Here is a 19,694-nt window from a genome sequence, read left to right on the forward strand (position 1 = left end):
AGGATCTTAGGCCAAACCAGTGCTGAGGTGATGAATGACTACAGCAAACACTTCCTGAGGGCAGGAACTGTGTCCCCAGGGCCTAGTTCGGTACTTGGCAAATTGTGTTAGACTGGTGCAAAAGTAATTACAGTTCTTGCCAAAAAACCGCAATTACGTTTGAACCAACCTAATAGTATGTAGTAAATATTTTTAGAAGAGAATTACTGAATTGAGAGTGTTTGACGATTGTTCAGATGAATGACCTGCAATTTAATAGTTTATATTTATGCCATGGGGTAGAAAATGACAAAGACTGTTTTCATATCCGTATTTTCACAGAATTTGGTTGCAGTTGTTATAAAATAAACTAAAAAGTATCATTGTACATTTTAGCTATTTTACAAATATGGTTGTGTTCGGGTAATGATTGCAATGAAAAAATCGCTGGTTAAATTTTTCTAAAATTAATAATAGGAGAAAAAACAATGTTGGGAAATGGCAGCAGCACAGAAAGGAACAGAGGGCGATTGAGAAAGTAAATTAACATTGTATTGAATTCATATTCTTTATAAGCCTCTCTAAAAAGCGATTTTTAAATAGTGATCTCTTACAATCCGCACTACACTCCTGGTTGTGAGAAAGTATTTACCCCTCTTACAGATGTGTACCTTGACGCTGACAGAGTGGTTTGCTACCAGGTGCACGTGGAGAGGGAGTACTGGAACCCAGCTCTCCTAAATGTAGATCACCCTGCTGTACTTGAAGGCTAGATGTCTTTCTTCTGACTATGCGTGATAAGAAATCAGTAAGAAGAATAAAAGGCATGTTTGAGAGCCAACACAAACTTGTACGAACCCCTTAAAATCGATGACCGCAGGGAGCCGCTGAGGAGCTCCGAGGCGGTCGATCGCCTCCGCGAGCTTTGCGTGCGCCTGCCCCGGGAAGGCAACGCCCACCGCGCGCCGCCAGCGACGCAGCCGTAGCGCTCCGTCGCCATAGCGACTACCCCTGGCAACAGCGAAGCTCTGCAGTCTCGCGGTCGGACTAGGGGTTTGAGCCAAGCTCCTCTCTTCCCTTCACTTCCCTCTGGACTGGTTTCTTCTTCCTTCCCCCACCCCCAACTTCCCTCCACCCCTTCCAATCATGGCGAACGGGACTGCGGACGTTCGGAAGCTCTTCATCTTCACTACTACCCAGAATTACTTCGGGCTGATGTCTGAACTCTGGGATCAGCCACTGTTGTGCAACTGTCTTGAAATCAACAACTTCTTGGATGACGGTAACCAGATGCTCCTCCGGGTGCAGCGATCCGACGCCGGAATCTCCTTTTCCAACACGGTACGGTTCCTTGCACTCCTGCCTGACCCCTGACCACTCTTCAAGTTCCCAGGCCCAGCCAGAGGGATGTCGGGTCACACTCTAGCTTTACCAACCGGATCCTTTTCAGGAACGCAAGGCTGTCTCCACTTCTCCTGCATTACTGGCTTAGCTGCTTTGGCCTCGTGCTTAAGCATATAGTTTCCAAGCTTTGCATCCTACCTGACCAAAGCAGATTTCCCTTCCACACATCTGAATAGAAGCAATTAGATTGTATTTTATTTTAAATTTTTATACGGAGTCTTACTCTGTCGCTTAGGCTGGTGTAGTGGCGCGATCTCTGCTCACTGCATCCTCCGCCTCCTGGGTTCAAGCGATTCTCGTGCCTCAGCCTCCCAAGTAGCAGGCGCGCACCACCACGCCTGGCTAATTTTTGTGTTTTCAGTGGAGACGGGGGTTTTACCACGTTGGCCAGGCTGGTCTCCATCTCCTGACCTCAAGTGATCCGCCCTCCTCGGCCTCCCAAAGTGCTGGGATTACAAGCACCAGCCACCGCGCCCGGCCTATATTCTACTTTTTAAGAAAGACTACAGATACGTTATAACTAAAAAGAAAACATTTACTTAGTTATTTTTATTTTTTCTCTCTCCCCCTTTTGAGGTTTTTTTGAGTCAAATTCTAGTCTATCTTTTTTGGATCAGCCTCTGATTTTAACATTGCCCAAGGGAAAGATTAGTTAGGAATTTAAATTTTTGCGAAATGATATATTTCAAAATAAAGTTTGAATTCTTTATTGGTGTACAACATGTGATATACTGGTTTATTAATTACACTGCACCCTCCACTGGCAGGATTGCTTAAAAAATGGGTTGCATTTGCAATCAGGGCATATATATATAAACCTAAAAGAAAAACACAGAAGAAAATTGCCTGACACAGTAAAGGGGACTCAGTAAACAGATTTAAGTTAATAAAGCAAAGACATATTTTCAACCTCTTCCTCTTGCGTTCACCCTTATCCCTAGGTCTAGCAGAGTTTTCGACACTGAGCAAAAGCATTCAGTGCCTTTTTTTTTTTTTTTTTTAAGATGGAGTTTCGCTCTTAATGCCCAGAGTGGAGTGCAATGGTGCAATCTCCGCTCACTGCAACCTCTGCCTCCCGGGTTCAAGCGATTCTCCTGCCTCAGCCATCCGAGTAGCTGGGATTATAGGGCATGTACCACCACACCCGGCTAATTTTTTGTATTTAGTAGAAACTGGGTTTCACCATGTAGGTCAGGCTGGTTTTGAACTCCTGACCTCAGGTGATCCACCCACCTTGGCCTCCCAAAGTGCTGGGATTACAGGCGTGTGCCACCGCGCCTGGCTTCAGGGCATTTTAATGGGATGATTGAATCATTCACCCCATTCACTATCTTTATTCTTAGGTTTAATTCGATTGTATTTAATACACATTTACTTTGAACTCAATATATGGAAGGCACTTTGCCAGGCTTGATGGGTTTACAAAGATATAAAAAGGATGGATAATCATAGCTAACATTTATTTTCACTTTAGACTCTGTCAAGCACTGTTCTAAGTACTTTATATGTATTCGTTCATTTAATATCCATAACAACACTGTAAGATAGGAACTATTCTTATTTTATGGCTGAGGAAAGTAAGGGACAAAAGTTACAACCTAAATGTTAACTTTTCTTTTGCTCCAATAGGTAGTGTAATTCAGGGTAGAGCCCCCTGCTTTCTGCTTTTCCTAGACTCACTCTAGTGGCTTAGGATGACATATACTCAGCAAATGATAAAATCAGGACACACTGTTGTAAATCCACTGAAGGTTCAGATAGAATGCAGTAGAAAAGATGGAAAGGGGTTTGGATTTGTGAAAGTGTATCTTAGCTTGGGTATTTGAAAGTTGAAGTTAGAACTTTTTTTTTTTTTTTTTTTTTTTTTTTTTTAAGTTAAAGCTATTACTAGTAAAGCCCAACGATGTATCTGTTATTTTTAGTTGTACACATCACTACAGGTTTTTAGTCATTTTTGAAAATATTTTGTTATGTCTTCAGTTGTACTTTAGATGTCTGATAGTTAGCATGGTTCAATAAGTTAATAAGTCAGCAAATATTTATTGACTACCTACTAGTACTGGGGACAAAACCATGAGCACAGAGTCCATATCTTAAAGGAGTAACATTGGAATGGACAAAGGTAGGCTAAACGCATGCTACAGATATATGTAACATCATTTTGGGTATTGATAAGTGCCGTTAAGATAAAAATAACGTTATAGTAGTGATGGAGTGGGGTGGGGAACTACAGATATATATAGGGTGGGAGATAATACGTCTGGATTATTATCTTTGAAGTGAGATTTGAATGATGAGTTGCAGGCAGACATAATCTGGGGGAAGGGTTTTCTAAGCTAAAGAAACTGTAAGTACCAAGGCCCTGAGCTGGGTTTTAACTTAGTTTCGAGGGACAAGAAGAAAAAACCCAGAGTGGTGGCTGAAGTTTATGGTATGAAGGAACGTTGTGGTAGATGAGAAGGGAGAATAAGGCATAGGCTGATCATTTAGGACCTTGTACACCATTTAAATTGAAATAGGCAGTTATTGGTAATCTTAAGAAAGAGATAGCTGTGATCTGGTTTATGCTTTAGGACAGAGGTTCGCAAACTTTTTCTGTAATGGGCCAGATAATATTGCAGGCAACAAGGGCTCCATTGCAGCTACAACTTGGCCTTTGAGTGTGAAAGCAGACATATAATCAACTTTGTAATAATACATGTAATTGAATGGGAATGGCTATGTTCTAACAAAACTTTATGGACACTGATGTGGATTTTCATATACTTTTTGTGTGTCGTGAAATATTATAAATGTTTGAGCAGTAACAGAAAGTTTCAGCTCCTTTCCAGCAGCCAAAAATGTAATTTTTTGGATAGAAAAAAGTGGCGTGAGACCCATAGCTGTTCTTCATACACAGCAGTGACCTTGTTTGAAAGCTTTTTAATTCGTAGACTTCTTTTCCTGAAAAAATAAATGAGAATAACTGAAAATGTGTGTAAAATGCAAAAACTTCCTTTGACTAGTATACTTCTCAGCTAATGAACTAATTACTGTGAACTGACCTATTTTAAACAAGGTTGCTGTAATGAATTCCAATTGAGTTCATCTGGTTCTGATTTAAAATAATCTAGCTATGTGACAATTTAACAAAAAAGTTTTATGCTCTGAACTCTTTAAGGAAAAATTTTCAGTTAAGATAAAGTTAATTCTAGGAGATAGACAACTTAAATTCATTTTTGTAGTTTTGAGTGCCTGTATACTTTTAAAAGCACCTTTTAAAATGCTTTTTCTAGGTAACGGGGTAATTAACATTTAGTTATAGACTTTCTGGGTTACTAGAGAAATACACTATTCATTGTGCACCTGGAGCATACAGCTTTCATCTGTACTATTACTGATTCTGGCTGGAATGGAATCTGGCTGGAATGGAATTTGACTGGAATGGAATAGTTAGCAGTCAATAATGTATATATTGTTTTATGTTTATAAATAACTTATCAAAGTGACTTTATGATCTAATGTAAGTGGGAAGAAATTTTTAAATTGAAGTATTCTTAAGGAGAGAAGAGATAAATTGGTTTTATTATATTTATTTTTTAAGTAACTATTTTTTTCCAAGAAGTGTAATTATAGTGATACAACTTTGTATACCTTTTTTTCAACTATTAAATTTTATGACAATAACATTAAAAATCATTTGTCACTTTAGATTGAGTTTGGTGACACCAAAGATAAAGTGCTGGTGTTTTTCAAGCTGCGACCTGAAGTAATTACCAATGAGAATCTACATGATAACATTCTTGTTTCATCTATGTTAGAGTCACCTATTAGTTCCCTTTACCAAGCAGTACGGCAAGTATTCGCACCAATGTTGTTAAAGGTGAGAAAAGTAGCTGTCATTTTTTTTTTAACTGAGGTATTTGGAGAAATGTTTTCATATAAACATAAATATCTATTTTTACTGTTAATGTTATTAGTGTTTCAATTTTAATTAAAATTTCTTAACTTTTTTAAAACTTAAATTTTAATGTAAGTTGTGGTAAAAAATAGAGAAATTGGAGAAAAGTATAAAATGCAATCCACATCAACTCTTAACATTTCTACATTAGATGCTTTTTATAGTTTTAACTGTTGAGAGGACTTTTTATTCTTCGTATGAAGTGAAGGTAGTGGCAGGCTTTAAGAAAAATGGGTTTTTGTACAGTGTTTTGGGAAGCCAATTTGATTAGCAAAATTTTGATCAATCTTGGTTGCTCTTGTCTGTTTTTATTTAGGATCAGGAATGGAGCAGAAATTTTGATCCCAAACTTCAGAATCTTTTGAGTGAACTAGAAGCTGGGTTGGGTATAGTTCTACGAAGATCAGACACTAACTTAACAAAATTGAAATTTAAGGAAGATGACACACGAGGTATATCACCATAGCTTAATAAAAGAAAGTACAAAATGATTGTCTCATTAGTACATTAGTAAATGAACATATTTCTTTATAGATTTCTTCAAATACTTTAGGAATTTCTCTAAGCTTTGGTTTAAAAAAATGAGTAGATTTATGTGGATGTGGAGAAGAGGAAAATATAATTGTTAATAATGTACAATCTAGCTTGAGCCTCCAGAGTAGCTAGAATTACACGTGCATACCACTATTCACTGGCTAATTTGTTTTAGTTCTTGTAGAGATGGGGTCTTGGTCTGTTGCCCAGGCTGGTGTCAAACTGCTGGCCTCAAGGGATCCTGACTACTAGGCCTCCCAAAGTGCCAAGGCAGTAGTTATGTTCTATAAAGTCACTGTAACCACTGAGTTAGTGCATATTGAACCTTTGTTCCTAGGAGCAGTACAGGGTTAGATTCCTTTGAGCCCCTGGTCACAACATCTCATCAACTGATCAATACATAACCTTATTTTTTTTAATTTTCTGTTTAAAGACACTTTAATTCATATATATTGTTGATTCATTAACATTGACTTCATGGCTAACAGCACTGTAACTCATGCCTGAATGAAGCTTAACTAACGTGTATTTTTTCTGTGAGGCACATTACAACCTTCATGTGATTTGGAACGCTAGACAGCAATTTAGCACTTTTTTGGGGGGCCATTTTAAACTGAATCACTAACAAAAAGCACACAGATCTGAAAAATGTGGCACTAAGTAGACTGCAGGAAGGACACTTGTTTATAGTATAAAATAGGAAACAATAAGGAAGTGTCACCTGTTTGACCTCAGCTAGGAGCATATGTGTTAGATGACTCAAATATTTTGCTGCTGTGCTGTTTTGTATTCATTTTTTTCTCTGATATTCTATACCATTTTTTTTCTCCTCTTGACTTTTACAGGTATCCTTACACCAAGTGATGAATTCCAGTTTTGGATAGAACAAGCTCACCGTGGAAATAAACAGATTAGTAAAGAAAGAGCCAATTATTTTAAAGAATTATTTGAAACAATTGCAAGAGTATGTGATTCATACATAGTTATATATTGGGCTTCTTATAAAAGTACTTTAGGATTCAGTTTTTACAGTCTCTCCTCTGTTTTGAAATCTACTTGATGATTGTGAACAAAATAGATTATATGTAGAAAAGTTTAAGTTGTATATGTAAAATGAATTGAGAAATCCAAAACTTAGTTAATTCTAATCTCCATAAAATCTTTTTCTCAATAACGAAATTACGCCTGGGCATGGTGGCTCCCACCTGTAATCCCAGCACTTTGGGAAGCTGAGGTGGGCAGATCACTTGAGGTCAGGAGTTCGAGACCAGCCTGGCCAACACAGTGAAATCCCGTCTCTACTAAAAATACAAAAATTAGCCGGGAGTAGTGGTGAGCGCCTGTAATCCCAGCTACTCGGGAGGCTGAGGCAGGATAATCGCCTGAACCTGGGAGGTAGAGGTTGCAGTGAGTGGAGATTGTGCCATTGCACTCCAACCTGGGCGACAGCGTGAGACTCCATCTCAAAAAAAAACCCAAAAGCAATAAAACCCCAAAATTACTTTTCTGCAGGTACATAGTGAAAAACAAATATAACAGGTTTATCCATGTACAGGTAATATGTTCTTTTGAATGGGTGTTCACTTTGTTCAAATTAGCATTTTGAAGTAATCTGAAATATAAAAAATCTTAGTTTTATGCTTATTTAATTGATTATTCGTTTATGTGTCTACATTGAAATTGAGTAACTATTTTAAGTATGAACATAAAAAGTCTATTCTTTTCAAAACAAATATATATTAATTTTCTACTCCTTTCCACTATTATTTCAATAATATTTTAATAGAGTGTTTTAAATGGTTTTAAGCTTTTTTGGGTAACAGCGATGAAAATAGCATGATAAATCTTGACTGTGGTTGTGTGATTAAACATAATATTGTGAATTAATAATGAATGGATAAAGACATGTGAACTACAGTGGGTAGTGCATATGTAGAGTTGAGATCACCTTTATTGGGTAACTTTTAAAAAATCAAAATGTAAAGAAAATTAGGCCAATTGTGTAAATGAATGAGTAGACTTTTTACAATTTTTATAGTTTGTCTTTTCATGACATTTATGTTTGAGGGGAAATTATAGGGTATTTGCATATGGAAGTAGTTATCAGCCATTAGAAAAAGGAGGAGAAAATATATGGCAAATGTTAGACTTGTGGCAGTTGAAAAGGCCTGGGAACATTTTGATTATATTACCCGAGGTACAAATATAATTATGTTTAAAAATTAGTGCATTTTTGTTCTAGGAGTTTTATAACTTGGACAGTCTATCCTTATTAGAAGTTGTCGACTTGGTGGAGACTACTCAGGATGTTGTAGATGATGTGTGGAGACAAACAGAACATGATCATTATCCTGAGTCACGAATGTTGCATCTCTTAGACATCATAGGTACTAGTAAAAAAACGAACTTTTGGAATTTTGAAAACCTGTCTTATTTTGTTTTCTTTTTGTCATTTAAGTCCTTACTTAAAATGCTCCTTTATGTAATACTGTAATTGAGAGTAAGTCTTAAAGCAAATCACGTAGAATTATTTAAATAGATATTTGTATATAGTTGGGTAGTATAAATCATATGTGTCAAATTATTTGAATCATTAATATAACAAAATTTACATAGATTTTTAGTATCTATGCATATATTTAGGCTATTTTGAAATAAACTGAAAAATAAAGTATATAGGCTTATTTGTTAATATTAAATATTTTGACCTCGAAAATACCCTTGCCATTATTTTCATAAGGAAATATCAGATAAGTACATAAAGTTATATGTACAAATATATTTATTGCAGCATTGTTTGTGGTAAGCAGAAGTAAATAGCAATTAAGGATTGTTTACATAATGCAGTATCCATACAGTAGGCTCTGCAGCTTTGAGGAAATTGTATATATATTTCTATACTTAAAAGGCGTAATGGTATATTGAAAATTGGAAGATGCAAAAATGCAAAGCAATATGTGTGTGTGATTTTAAAAATATTTGTGACTGAGAGTGGTAGTCTAAGGGTGTGCATGTGATATTTCATAGATCCTTAGTTTGTTAATTTGTATATTTTTAAAATATTGTCATAAGCATGCATTTTATAATTATTCTATAAAAATACATTTATTTCCATTAAACTCTTTGCTTTACGTTTTATTAGGTGGTTCATTTGGAAGGTTTGTTCAGAAAAAGTTGGGAACTTTGAACCTATGGGAAGATCCTTATTATCTTGTGAAAGAAAGTCTGAAAGCTGGTATTTCAATTTGTGAACAGTGGGTGATAGTCTGTAATCATCTAACAGGTCAGGTGTGGCAGCGCTATATTCCTCATCCATGGAAAAATGAAAAATATTTTCCAGAAACACTTGACAAACTTGGCAAACGCCTTGAAGAGGTATCAATTTGATTATCTAGATCTTTGTCTTTAAATGTAAAGTATGTCTACACTTGTTTGTAAATGTATTTTATAATCAATAAGCCCTATACATCTGCTGGAAATTAGTTTTGTGAGAGAACAGGAATTAAAGTTCTTGTTGGGGCCAATTTCCACATCCTTTCTTTTTATTTGGTGTGAGACTGGTCAACTTGATAGTTGTGAGCTTATATCTTGTTCTTTATTGTAAAAAGATAATCAGCCCACTTGACCATGTATGGAAGCTTTCAGGGCATCTTTTGGCTATTGCAATTGTTTTTAAGTTGGGACAACTTTTTAAGTGGTATTCAGTGGAAATATTTGAAACAATTGCTTAATTTACACAAGTTATGAGTTTCAGTAAAGAACATATATTTAGCTTACAGGGACAGGCAAAATGAGATTACTTAGAGATTGCAAAACTGACCATTCCTGCCTTGCTTAGAAGAACTATAGTTCTTTATTGGAGACTTTTTTAAAACAAACAAACAAACAACTTTTTAAAGATGAAATATTTCAAACGTATTAAAAAGTAAAACAGTATAATGACTGTCCATGTATCCACCATTCAATTTTAATAGTCATTGACATTATTCAGTTCTTGTCTCATCTTTGTTTTTCCCTGCCTTTCCCCTAATCTTTTTTTTTTACTGGAATATTTTTAAAGCAGAGATATTATATACTTCCACCCTTAAAACATAACCACAATGCCATTATCACAGCCAACAAAATGACAATAATTTCTTAATATGTTTTCATATCTAGCCAGCATGTATTTATCCTGATTTTCTCAGAAATTTGTAAATAGTTGGTTTACTTGAATGAGGTTGCAAACAAGGTGCACCGATTGTATTTGGTTGATAGGTCTCCTGAGACATTTTTAATTTAAAAGTTTCCCCCTTTTTATGCCATATAGCATTTCTCACCTTGCTATATCAGGACGTATGTGGTATCAGGTTTTCCCATTTTTCGTGATGTGAAGTTTGATCTGTGAGGGTTCAGGTATGATCAGTCTGATGAATTCATTATAATGCTTTCCAACTTTTAAAAAATGCTTTTAGCAGTCATTAATCATGAAGAGTTACAAAATGGTAATTTTCTAATTCTGGTGTTCTTTCTGCTTTTATTAGTCATGACTTTTCTATAAGAAGAATTTTTTCTTCAACTTTTTAGTTACTTTGAAATATAGTCTGCATAGAAACAGCAGTATAGATAATTGCTTATTTCTTTTGATCACTTTTTAGAACAATGAACATTAAGTAGATTAGCGTCATAGTAAGTTCCATCGGTAACCAATGAAATGTTTTTTGATAGTGTCATTATGAACCCATTGATTTTTTTATTTTGTGTGTTTCAGTCCATTCTAGTTATTATTATTATTATTATACTCAAATTGTTCAGTTTTTGGGCAGAGAGTGCCCCTTCAAGTTGCCTCTTATGCCATTTTGACATGACTTCAGTGTTTCTTTCTATTTTTTTTGAGATGGAGTCTTGCTATGTTGCCCAGGTTAGAGTGCAGTGAGGTGATCTTGGCTCACTGCAACCTCTGCCTCCCAGGATCAAGCAGTTCTCCTGCCTCAGCCTCCGGAGTAGCTAGGACTACAGGTGCATGCCAGCACACCTGGCTAATTTTTGTATTTTTAGTAGAGATGGAGTTTCGCCATGTTGGCCAGACTGGTCTTGAACTCCTGACCTCAGGTCATCCGCCCACCTCGGCCTCTCAAAGTGCTGTGATTATAGGCATGAGCCACCGCACCTGACCAACTTCAGTATTTCTTTGATAGCTTTCAAGCCCCCAAAAGTGTTCCAGTCCAGCCCATGTTGTACATTTTATATCTCATACCTGGAATTAGTAATTTTTTTCAAGGAGCCTGATTCTTTTTTGGGGATATTTAACAACAATCTGTAGGGGAAGTGCTGTTACTTAGTTATCAATGCTGTTAGGCATTCTCAGTAGACAAAACTGCAAATAGGTAAATTTTTAGCAAGAGAAAAATAAATCATGAGTTTATACTAAGATTTACAACTCAAATAGAAGGAATTGTTTTCACTTAACCTTTTTGATTACCTTTTGATTGTTGGGAAATTTTTAGCTCAAAATACAGTATGTGTTTCCTAGCTGTTTGTAAATAAGAAAAAATAGGGCTGTTAACATGTCATTTCATTATTAGAAGTGCAATTTAATGCAGAATAATGAAACTCAGAAGTTATTACTATATTAAGGGTAGGCTCTAAAAATTTACTTAAATGAGCTGTAAATATAGTTTAAACAGTTTTTTAAACTGTGTTAAACTTTAAACATAGTTTAAAATATTTAGGTCTTATATATATTCATGAGATTTGAGCACACTTATTAACGTTAGTGTGATGAAACACTTATGTTTTTGAGCATCACTTTGTTGTTGTCACGTGTCAGTTCTCTGGATTAGAGTTTCAGTTTTATTTTATTTTTTTCTTAGTGAACCTAATTTAAAGAAATTCTTGCCCAATATATCTAGATTTTAGATCTATTTATGCAAATGGTTTGATTTAAATAAATTCTGTGTTTATAATACTTCGTTTTAGGTCTTGTCTGTTAGAACAATTCATGAGAAGCTTCTTTATTTTTTACCTGCCAGTGAAGAGAAAATCATATGCCTCACTCGAGTATTTGAACCTTTTACTGGCCTGAATCCTGTGCAATATAATCCATATACTGAGGTTGTATATATATTTGTTTATGTCTATATAGTTTCCTGAATATGTTGTTCTTTTTAAAGACAGATTTAAAAAATACTAAAGTCTAACAATGTTGTTAATGTGTGTAGCCCTTGTGGAAAGCTGCAGTGTCTCAATATGAAAAGATTATTGCACCCGCAGAACAAAAAATAGCAGGAAAATTGAAAAGTTGTATTTCAGAAATTCAAGACAGTCCACAGCAGGTAAAACATTGAGATATTTCACTTTTAATATTTCTCTTAAGCTATTTAGGATATATATATATATATATATTTACTGAGTTGATCTGTTAGGATGAACGTATACTTATTTTATTTTATATTAGCTTCTTCAAGCATTCTTGAAATATAAAGAGTTGGTAAAGCGTCCAACTATAAGCAAAGAATTGATGTTAGAAAGAGAAACTTTACTGGCAAGACTTGTGGACTCAATTAAAGGTAAAAGTTTATAAGATTATAGTGTTTGCTTAAGAGAACAATTTTGTATATTACTTTTTTCTTTGTTGCATACCATTTAGGATTAAAGATACATTTTTCTGACATTTTCATGTGGAAGATTAATTTACTTATTCTGTTATAAATGACAGTTTTTTTGCATTAACAAGTTATTATCTTCTCTGTTTCATTTGATACATGGTACAATCCTTGGGGGTAAGGACCAACTCATTATTTTTCTATCTATAGCATTTGACGTAGTGCTTGGTACATGGAAGTTATTTAGGAAATCTTTGCTAATTCTTTGTAATCATTTATTTGATTTAAATTTCATAGATTTTCGATCAGACTTTGAGAATCGGTGCCGAGGAATTCCTGGTGATGCATCTGGACCACTTTCTGGCAAAAATCTTTCAGAAGTTGTCAACAATATAGTTTGGGTTCGCCAGTTGGAATTGAAGGTATTTATTTTAATAAAAAGATGAAGAGTACTAATTATAAAATCTGCTAAATTAAGGCATGTTGAAGGTACTCTAGAGTTGTAGTAAATATATTCTCTGTTTTCCTTGGCACAGCCATCTAATTTTCATACAAAATGCCGAACACTGAACAAGTATGCAGAGAAGTTTTAATGGTTCTATTCCTTCTTTCTGTAGAGATAGTACATCATTTATTCCAACTGCAGTTGTTCCAGAGAAATACCTGTATTCAGGAGGAAAACATCCTTTACACTGAGTAAAAAAAAGAAAAATCATTATTTACAAAAATGAGCTGGATGTGGTAGTGTACGTCTGTAGTCCCAGCTACTCAGGAGACTGAGGTGGGAGGATCACCTTAGCCTGGGATATTGAGGCTGCAGTGAGCCATAATTGTGCCACAGCACTCCATGGTGGATGACAGAAAGAGATGCTATCTCAAAAACAAAGTTATTGTAAAATTTTAGTAGTTGCAAAGTCTTACGTGCAAGTATGTTTATGTAACTAAATCACTTTAGGTTGAAAGGAAGTTAAAGGAAAGGTAAAAGGTATGGTCTAAGGTAGATTTATAGATTTAAACAATTTATAGATTTATAGACAACAATTTATAGATTTAAACAATTATGATTTTAATACTATTGAAATTGACCTAAGACTCTTATGGACTTACTAACTAGTATGTGGTCCAGTGTCTTGCATTAGACTTGTACAATAAATGTTAATTGATTATAGTCTGTGAGTAAGAGCAAGACCTCATGGAATATTACAAAAGACAGCATATTCGACATTTCTGCTTATTCAGGTTTGTATTTTTGATGTTTTATTTTCTGATATATTCTGCCTAATGATTCTGTCAGTCAGTTTTCCAGGGTGCTGTAATGTTCTCCGTAAACTTGTGGAGGAAAGGCATTTATGTGTCTTAATTGACATTCCCATTGGCCTAATTACCATTTGAGCTGTTAATCGGAGCATGTTGCTAAGGGCTGAAATTATTACTGAACATGTTTAGGAGTGATGCTGAAGTTCCCAGAGTTTCCTCTGAAAAATCACTGGGGCACAGATATTTTGAGGGCTGACTTTCCCTTTACCCTCCATTTTATTCTTGGAGTTATGCCTTGCGTGGGTTATCCTCTTGTGTTTGCTATTCTGCGGCTGTGTAATTCAGAAGCAAAGTAGGGGTTGATATTTTTATATTCTTTGGTAAATCTTCTGTTTCACTATTTGTAGATGAAAAGGGAAATAATTTCTGAATCACAAATCAGAGAAGGGGACTCCTTACTTTATGCTAATTTTTTGGAATTTAAATAATGCACACATCTTTGTAATCTGACTTTTTAAGGTCGATGATACTATCAAGATTGCAGAGGCTCTTTTATCTGACTTGTCAGGATTTCGATGTTTCCATCGAAATGCCGAAGATCTCTTAGACCAGCTTAAACTATATGAACAAGAACAGTTTGATGATTGGTCCAGGGATATTCAGTCAGGTTTATCTGATTCCAGATCTGGTTTGTGGTAAGTATAGATACATTAAACTGTAAAATCCAAAACCATATGTTATTAATTCAAATACCCAGATGGAATTAATTATCTTTTTCCTTTTTCCAAACTTGCTACTCCTCTTCGATTTTTTTTTTTTTTTCTTTTTGGTTTTTGATCATCAACTTTTAATTCATTATGGCTGGAAACTTTGATGATTTAGTTAACTGCCTCCCTCTTGTTTCTCTTGTCTGTTCCCCAGAATTAGGGATTCCCATTTTAGAATTAGCCCTTCCCTCATGCTTTTTTGTTATTGGTATTTATATATGTTTTTCTACCTTTTTACATTAATATTATACACACACACATACACTTTAAACAATGTTGCAGTTTTGTAAAATTGTATTATTTTTAAACTCCTTGAGACAGGGAGTATTTCTTCATGGTGCCCCATGTAATAAGGCTTTGGTAAATATTTATTGAGTTATAGTGAATGTATTAATGAGTTAACCTTATTAATTCTAATGGGAATTTAAAATAGTTTAAAAACGTCAGTTTCTTTGTACCTCAGGTCCACTGTCTCCAGCATATTATTGTGGTTATTTTTAGAAACTCGTCATGTCTTTTTAAAAGTAACTTTGTCCATAAATGAAGTTTTCATTTTCCCTATACTGCTACAAAGGATAATTAGGCCAAAAATAGTACCTCTTAAATTGAATAATTCTTTTAAAATCTAGAATTCTGGCTCTGGAGAAAAAACAGAGGAAACTGAAGGGTGTTAGGGCATAATGATTATAATTTTATGCCATTTAGTTCTTTCTCCTTCTAGTTTGAGCCTAAAACATGAGAGATACTCCAAACAAGAAAAACAAAAAACAAACAAACAAAAACCACAGTGCTTTAGTCAGCTAATTTTGGAAAATTTGCATACTTCATCATTAGAGCTTCAGCGGAGGTCCACTAGCATGGTAGCATACCAATGGTCTGAGATCTGCTGTTAATAAGTTTGTTTAACTTTGTTCCTTCCACACAGTGTTTCTCATTTGGTTTTGAACCCCCGCCCCCGGTCTTTGTTTTTTCTTTTTTAGACCTATTTTTTGTCCCATAGAATCATCAATCTGTTTTTGGACATATTTTGGGAAATGCTGGTATATACAAACTAACTTTGAAGATCAATCCTGAATAAAGGCAAAAGAGTCACCATAATAGTTTACTGGCATGCTTTATGTGTATATAGGAAAATTTGGGCTAAATCATCATTTTAAGCCATTTTAAAGTATTCTACTTTTTATTATATTTTGTTTTATATGCTATTAAATAAGCTGAATACTTTTGTTCTTTGTTTTTGAGTAGGTTACCTTCTAATATCTGCAATTTTTCTTAATTGTGAGGGTGTTTTGAAATAATGAGGCTGGGTATGATGGCTCATGCCTGTAATCCCAGTACTTTGGGAGGCCGAGGTGGGAGGATCACTTAAACCCAGGAGTTTGAGACCAGCCTGAGCAACATGGTGAAATCCTGTCTCTACAAAAGACAAAAAAAATTAGCTGAACAAGGTGACTTGCCTGTTGTCCCAGTTACTTAGGAGACTGAGATGGGAGGAATCCTTGAGCTCAGGGAGGTCAAGGCTGTAGTGAGCCATGATTGCTTTACTGCATTCCAGACTGGGTGTTGGAGCAAGACCCTGTCTCCAAAAAAAAAAAAAAAAAAGAAAGAAAGAAAGAGGCATTATATAAACCTAATCCTAAAGGAAGGTGATGAAAGCATAATACCTGTTGCTGGACTTAGTTCAGCATTTTTGCAGTCTATTCTGATTTGAGCTCCCCAAAGTAACATTTGCTATTATAGCCTTTACAAGAAACACACAAAAAGGGCAATTATTAGGTAGTGAAACAAAAGGTAGAAGAATGAAACGTTTTAATATCTCTACTCCTACCATTTTGATATTATTTATCTTTTAATAAAAGTGCTAAAGATGCAAGTTATGCTGATTTTTTAAAACAATTGAAGGTATCTTTAGAAAATGAATCAAAATTTTTTCTTTATCGTGGGTATGATGTCAATTTTGAGTTTTCGCTGAAAAGTTAAGAAATCGATTTTTCTTACTTTAAAACTGCTTGGTTGAAATATTAATGTGATGATATATTTTGGATATTGCAGTTTGTTTCCAAAATCTGACTTGTGAAATAATATATAGAAAAAATCCACAACTTAAAAGCTATAATAAAAAAAATTTTTTTTAACTTTGAGCTAATATTAGATGTACAGAAAAGTTGTAAAAACTATTGTGTTTATTAGTCAAAACAGTAAGAACATGAAACTTAACAGGTTATTTATTTTGTTTTGTAGTATTGAGGCTAGTAGTCGAATTATGGAATTGGATTCTAATGATGGATCACTAAAAGTGCATTATTCAGATCGTTTGGTGATTCTTCTGAGAGAAGTTCGTCAGCTCTCTGCACTTGGCTTTGTTATTCCTGCCAAAATACAGCAAGTTGCAAACATTGCGCAGAAATTCTGCAAGCAAGCAATTATTCTTAAACAAGTATGAAATTACATTTTTTGAATACCTACCTATTTGGAGTTCATTACATTAGACTAGAATATGCTAAAGCCTTTTTTTTTTTTTCAAGGCTGATAGAATAGTACTGCCAGCTGTGAAATTATGATTTACTAAATGAGTCTGTTACAAAACTTGCTTTATAACCTATAAGGAATTTATTAAATTGTTATTGTTTATTGCTTTTCACTCTAAAAAGCATTTGGAAAATAGTATGGTATTCTTCCTTCTTTTGTTTCATGTTACTTGCATAGGTTTTAAAGGACCTTCTAATTAAGGAGTCCTCTGCCTGCCTTCTAGGGGCAGAGTCATAAAGAATTATCAGGTTGATGAATGGTTTCTGTTTCTAGTCATTTTCTCAGTGACATTGCCATCATGTCACTTGCCTAAAAATCAACTATTATCGGCTCACGGTGTATCTCCATAATATGGCATACAAGGCCCTTCTTAATCATGACCCAACTAAACTGACTGGTTTTGGCCTTTACTACCTATGCACTTCCCTGTTATACTGTACCCTATGCTTCAGTAATATAAAACTTTGCTTTTATCTGAACATATGTTCATGCATTTAAATCTGTTCTCTGATTGGAAAACTCAGTGTGATTGTTTAATTTCCAATTCACAAGTCACTTTCTCTGTTGTGTCTTTCTTTAGTTGATTTTTATTCTTTGGGCAGTGTGAAAATCACTATTATAATACTTCTCATATTGTATCTGATTTTTTTTCATCTTTTCTTTGACTTGATTATTGTATTTTAGACGGCAGGAACAGTATCTTGTATATTTGGTCTTTCATTTATTCTTTTATTCAACAAAGATTCATTAAGTATCTACCCTGTCATGCATAGTGTAGTGAGGATACAAAAATGAATACATTACTGTCATAGTCAGGCACGGAATTTCTTAGCCTCTTTACTTTCGATAGTTTGGATCAATTCCTTTTTTAGGGGGCTGTGCTTTGCTTTGTATGCTTTTTATTGGCATTCTTGTTCTGCACCCAGTATATCCAATAGCATCTGCTTAGTGCTGCCAATCAAAAATATCTCTTAACATTGCCAAATGTTCCCCTGAGGTAAACTCTGCTTTGGTTGAGAATCACTGGTCTAGTGGGAGAGAGCAAACTAAACATCGAGTGCTCATTAAATATCAGGCCTTGTGGTAGATGCTTTAATTATGTTATTTTTAGTTAATTCCCCATTGTACCACTGATCTAATTGGGGATCAGATGTTTAACAAAGTTTTCCCAGTGCCACATAGAGAGTAAGTTATGAAGCTGGGATTTGATATCAAGTTTCTCTGACTCTAGAGCCGCCCATATTTGTTTCATTTCAATATAGTGATGGACAAGTAGATCAATATTTAATGTATTATAAGTACTATATTACAGATGTTCAGGAAATCTTGTGAAAGCATAGAGGCAGGGAGTTTCAATTCTTTTCCTAGGTAGGGATAGAAGTAGTAGCAAGTAAGTCTTTTCAGAGGAATGATTGATGTGAGTCTGGAAGAGTGTACATACATTTTTCTCAAGTACACAGAGGATTGGGTGATCATTTCAGTCACAGCAACTCCTTAAAAGCAGAGAGGCTTACTTACTTTAATATGGTAAGTATTTAGTCTTACACAATAGGAGCTCAAAAAATGAATGGTCATAGGTATTTGTACTTACCCTGGAAGAACACCTGGGAAAATCTATTTATATATTCCTTTATTTCTGAGCAGATATTTAGCTGGAATAGGGTGTACAAAGTAGAATGTTGGAGAGATAGCAGTATGGCCAGATTGTAATAGAATATATACTATTCTATTGCTTCTGGTTTTCCTGATTGTACTTTTTCTGGGCTTATTTTGTGGTACAGAATAAGTACAGTGAGTTTTCCCCACCAAATAAAGTATATTTTTATATGTATTAGTGGAAAGAAGAGGATCTCTATAAAATTAGTTAAGAAGTATTTTTTTTTCTTTTTTTCTTTTTTTTTTTTTTTTGAGACGGAGTCTCGCTCTGTCACCCAGGCTGGATGTGCTGTGGCCGGATCTCAGCTCACTGCAAGCTCCGCCTCCCGGGTTCACGCCATTCTCCTGTCTCAGCCTCCCGAGTAGCTGGGACTACAGGCGCCGCCACGTCGCCCGGCTAGTTTTTTGTAGTTTTTAGTAGAGACGGGGTTTCACCGTGTTAGCCAGGATGGTCTCGATCTCCTGACCTCTTGATCCGCCCGACTCGGCCTCCCAAAGTGCTGGGATTACAGGCTTGAGCCACCGCGCCCGGCCTAAGAAGTATTTTTTAAGCATCTACTATGTGCCAAGAATTTTGTGAGGTGCTGGGGACATAAAAATTAACAGTCTCCTTGAATGCCTTAGACTTAAATGCCCAGGGTGTCCACTTGATCTTATTCCCTGAACCTCTCCTTTTTCCACCAATGCAGTTGACAGTGTCCTTCTTTGTCCACTACTGTTCTTTGTAGGATCTCTATTTATTGATTAATTCAACAAGCGTTTATTGAGCGCTTGCTGTTTGCTTGGCTCTTTTCTTAGAGCTATCATTCCAGTAGGAGAGACAGGTAACAAACACCTAAATATATAATGCAATGTTAGGCAGTGATAGTGATAAATGCCTTGAAGAAGAATAAAACAGAATAATGATATTGTGACAAAGACTGCTATTTTATACTGACTGGTCAGGTTAGGTATGCCTTGATGGAGAGGTAATGTTTGAGAAGAGACATGACATAAAGTAGGCAAAAGAACCATGCAAATGTCTAGAGGAAGACTATTCCAGGG

General features: G+C 35.2%; 1 protein-coding gene across 1 annotated transcript in view; it reads left to right on the forward strand.

Moving 5' to 3' along the window:
• Nucleotides 1-1,067: 1,067 nt before the first annotated feature.
• DYNC2H1 (dynein cytoplasmic 2 heavy chain 1) overlaps nucleotides 1,068-19,694 on the forward strand; it is a 385,005-nt gene continuing 366,378 nt past the window's right edge. Inside the window, exons 1-12 of the mRNA XM_030918805.1 lie at nucleotides 1,068-1,320; nucleotides 5,075-5,245; nucleotides 5,640-5,775; nucleotides 6,703-6,821; nucleotides 8,100-8,244; nucleotides 9,000-9,232; nucleotides 11,816-11,950; nucleotides 12,058-12,171; nucleotides 12,294-12,405; nucleotides 12,739-12,863; nucleotides 14,218-14,393; nucleotides 16,707-16,902. Coding sequence (XP_030774665.1) covers nucleotides 1,126-1,320; nucleotides 5,075-5,245; nucleotides 5,640-5,775; nucleotides 6,703-6,821; nucleotides 8,100-8,244; nucleotides 9,000-9,232; nucleotides 11,816-11,950; nucleotides 12,058-12,171; nucleotides 12,294-12,405; nucleotides 12,739-12,863; nucleotides 14,218-14,393; nucleotides 16,707-16,902 — 1,857 coding nt within the window. The 5' untranslated portion in view covers nucleotides 1,068-1,125. The remainder of the gene's footprint in view (nucleotides 1,321-5,074; nucleotides 5,246-5,639; nucleotides 5,776-6,702; nucleotides 6,822-8,099; nucleotides 8,245-8,999; nucleotides 9,233-11,815; nucleotides 11,951-12,057; nucleotides 12,172-12,293; nucleotides 12,406-12,738; nucleotides 12,864-14,217; nucleotides 14,394-16,706; nucleotides 16,903-19,694) is intronic.

Source organism: Rhinopithecus roxellana, chromosome 15, assembly GCF_007565055.1.
Source record: "Rhinopithecus roxellana isolate Shanxi Qingling chromosome 15, ASM756505v1, whole genome shotgun sequence".
In the NCBI taxonomy this organism is placed as follows: domain Eukaryota; kingdom Metazoa; phylum Chordata; class Mammalia; order Primates; family Cercopithecidae; genus Rhinopithecus; species Rhinopithecus roxellana.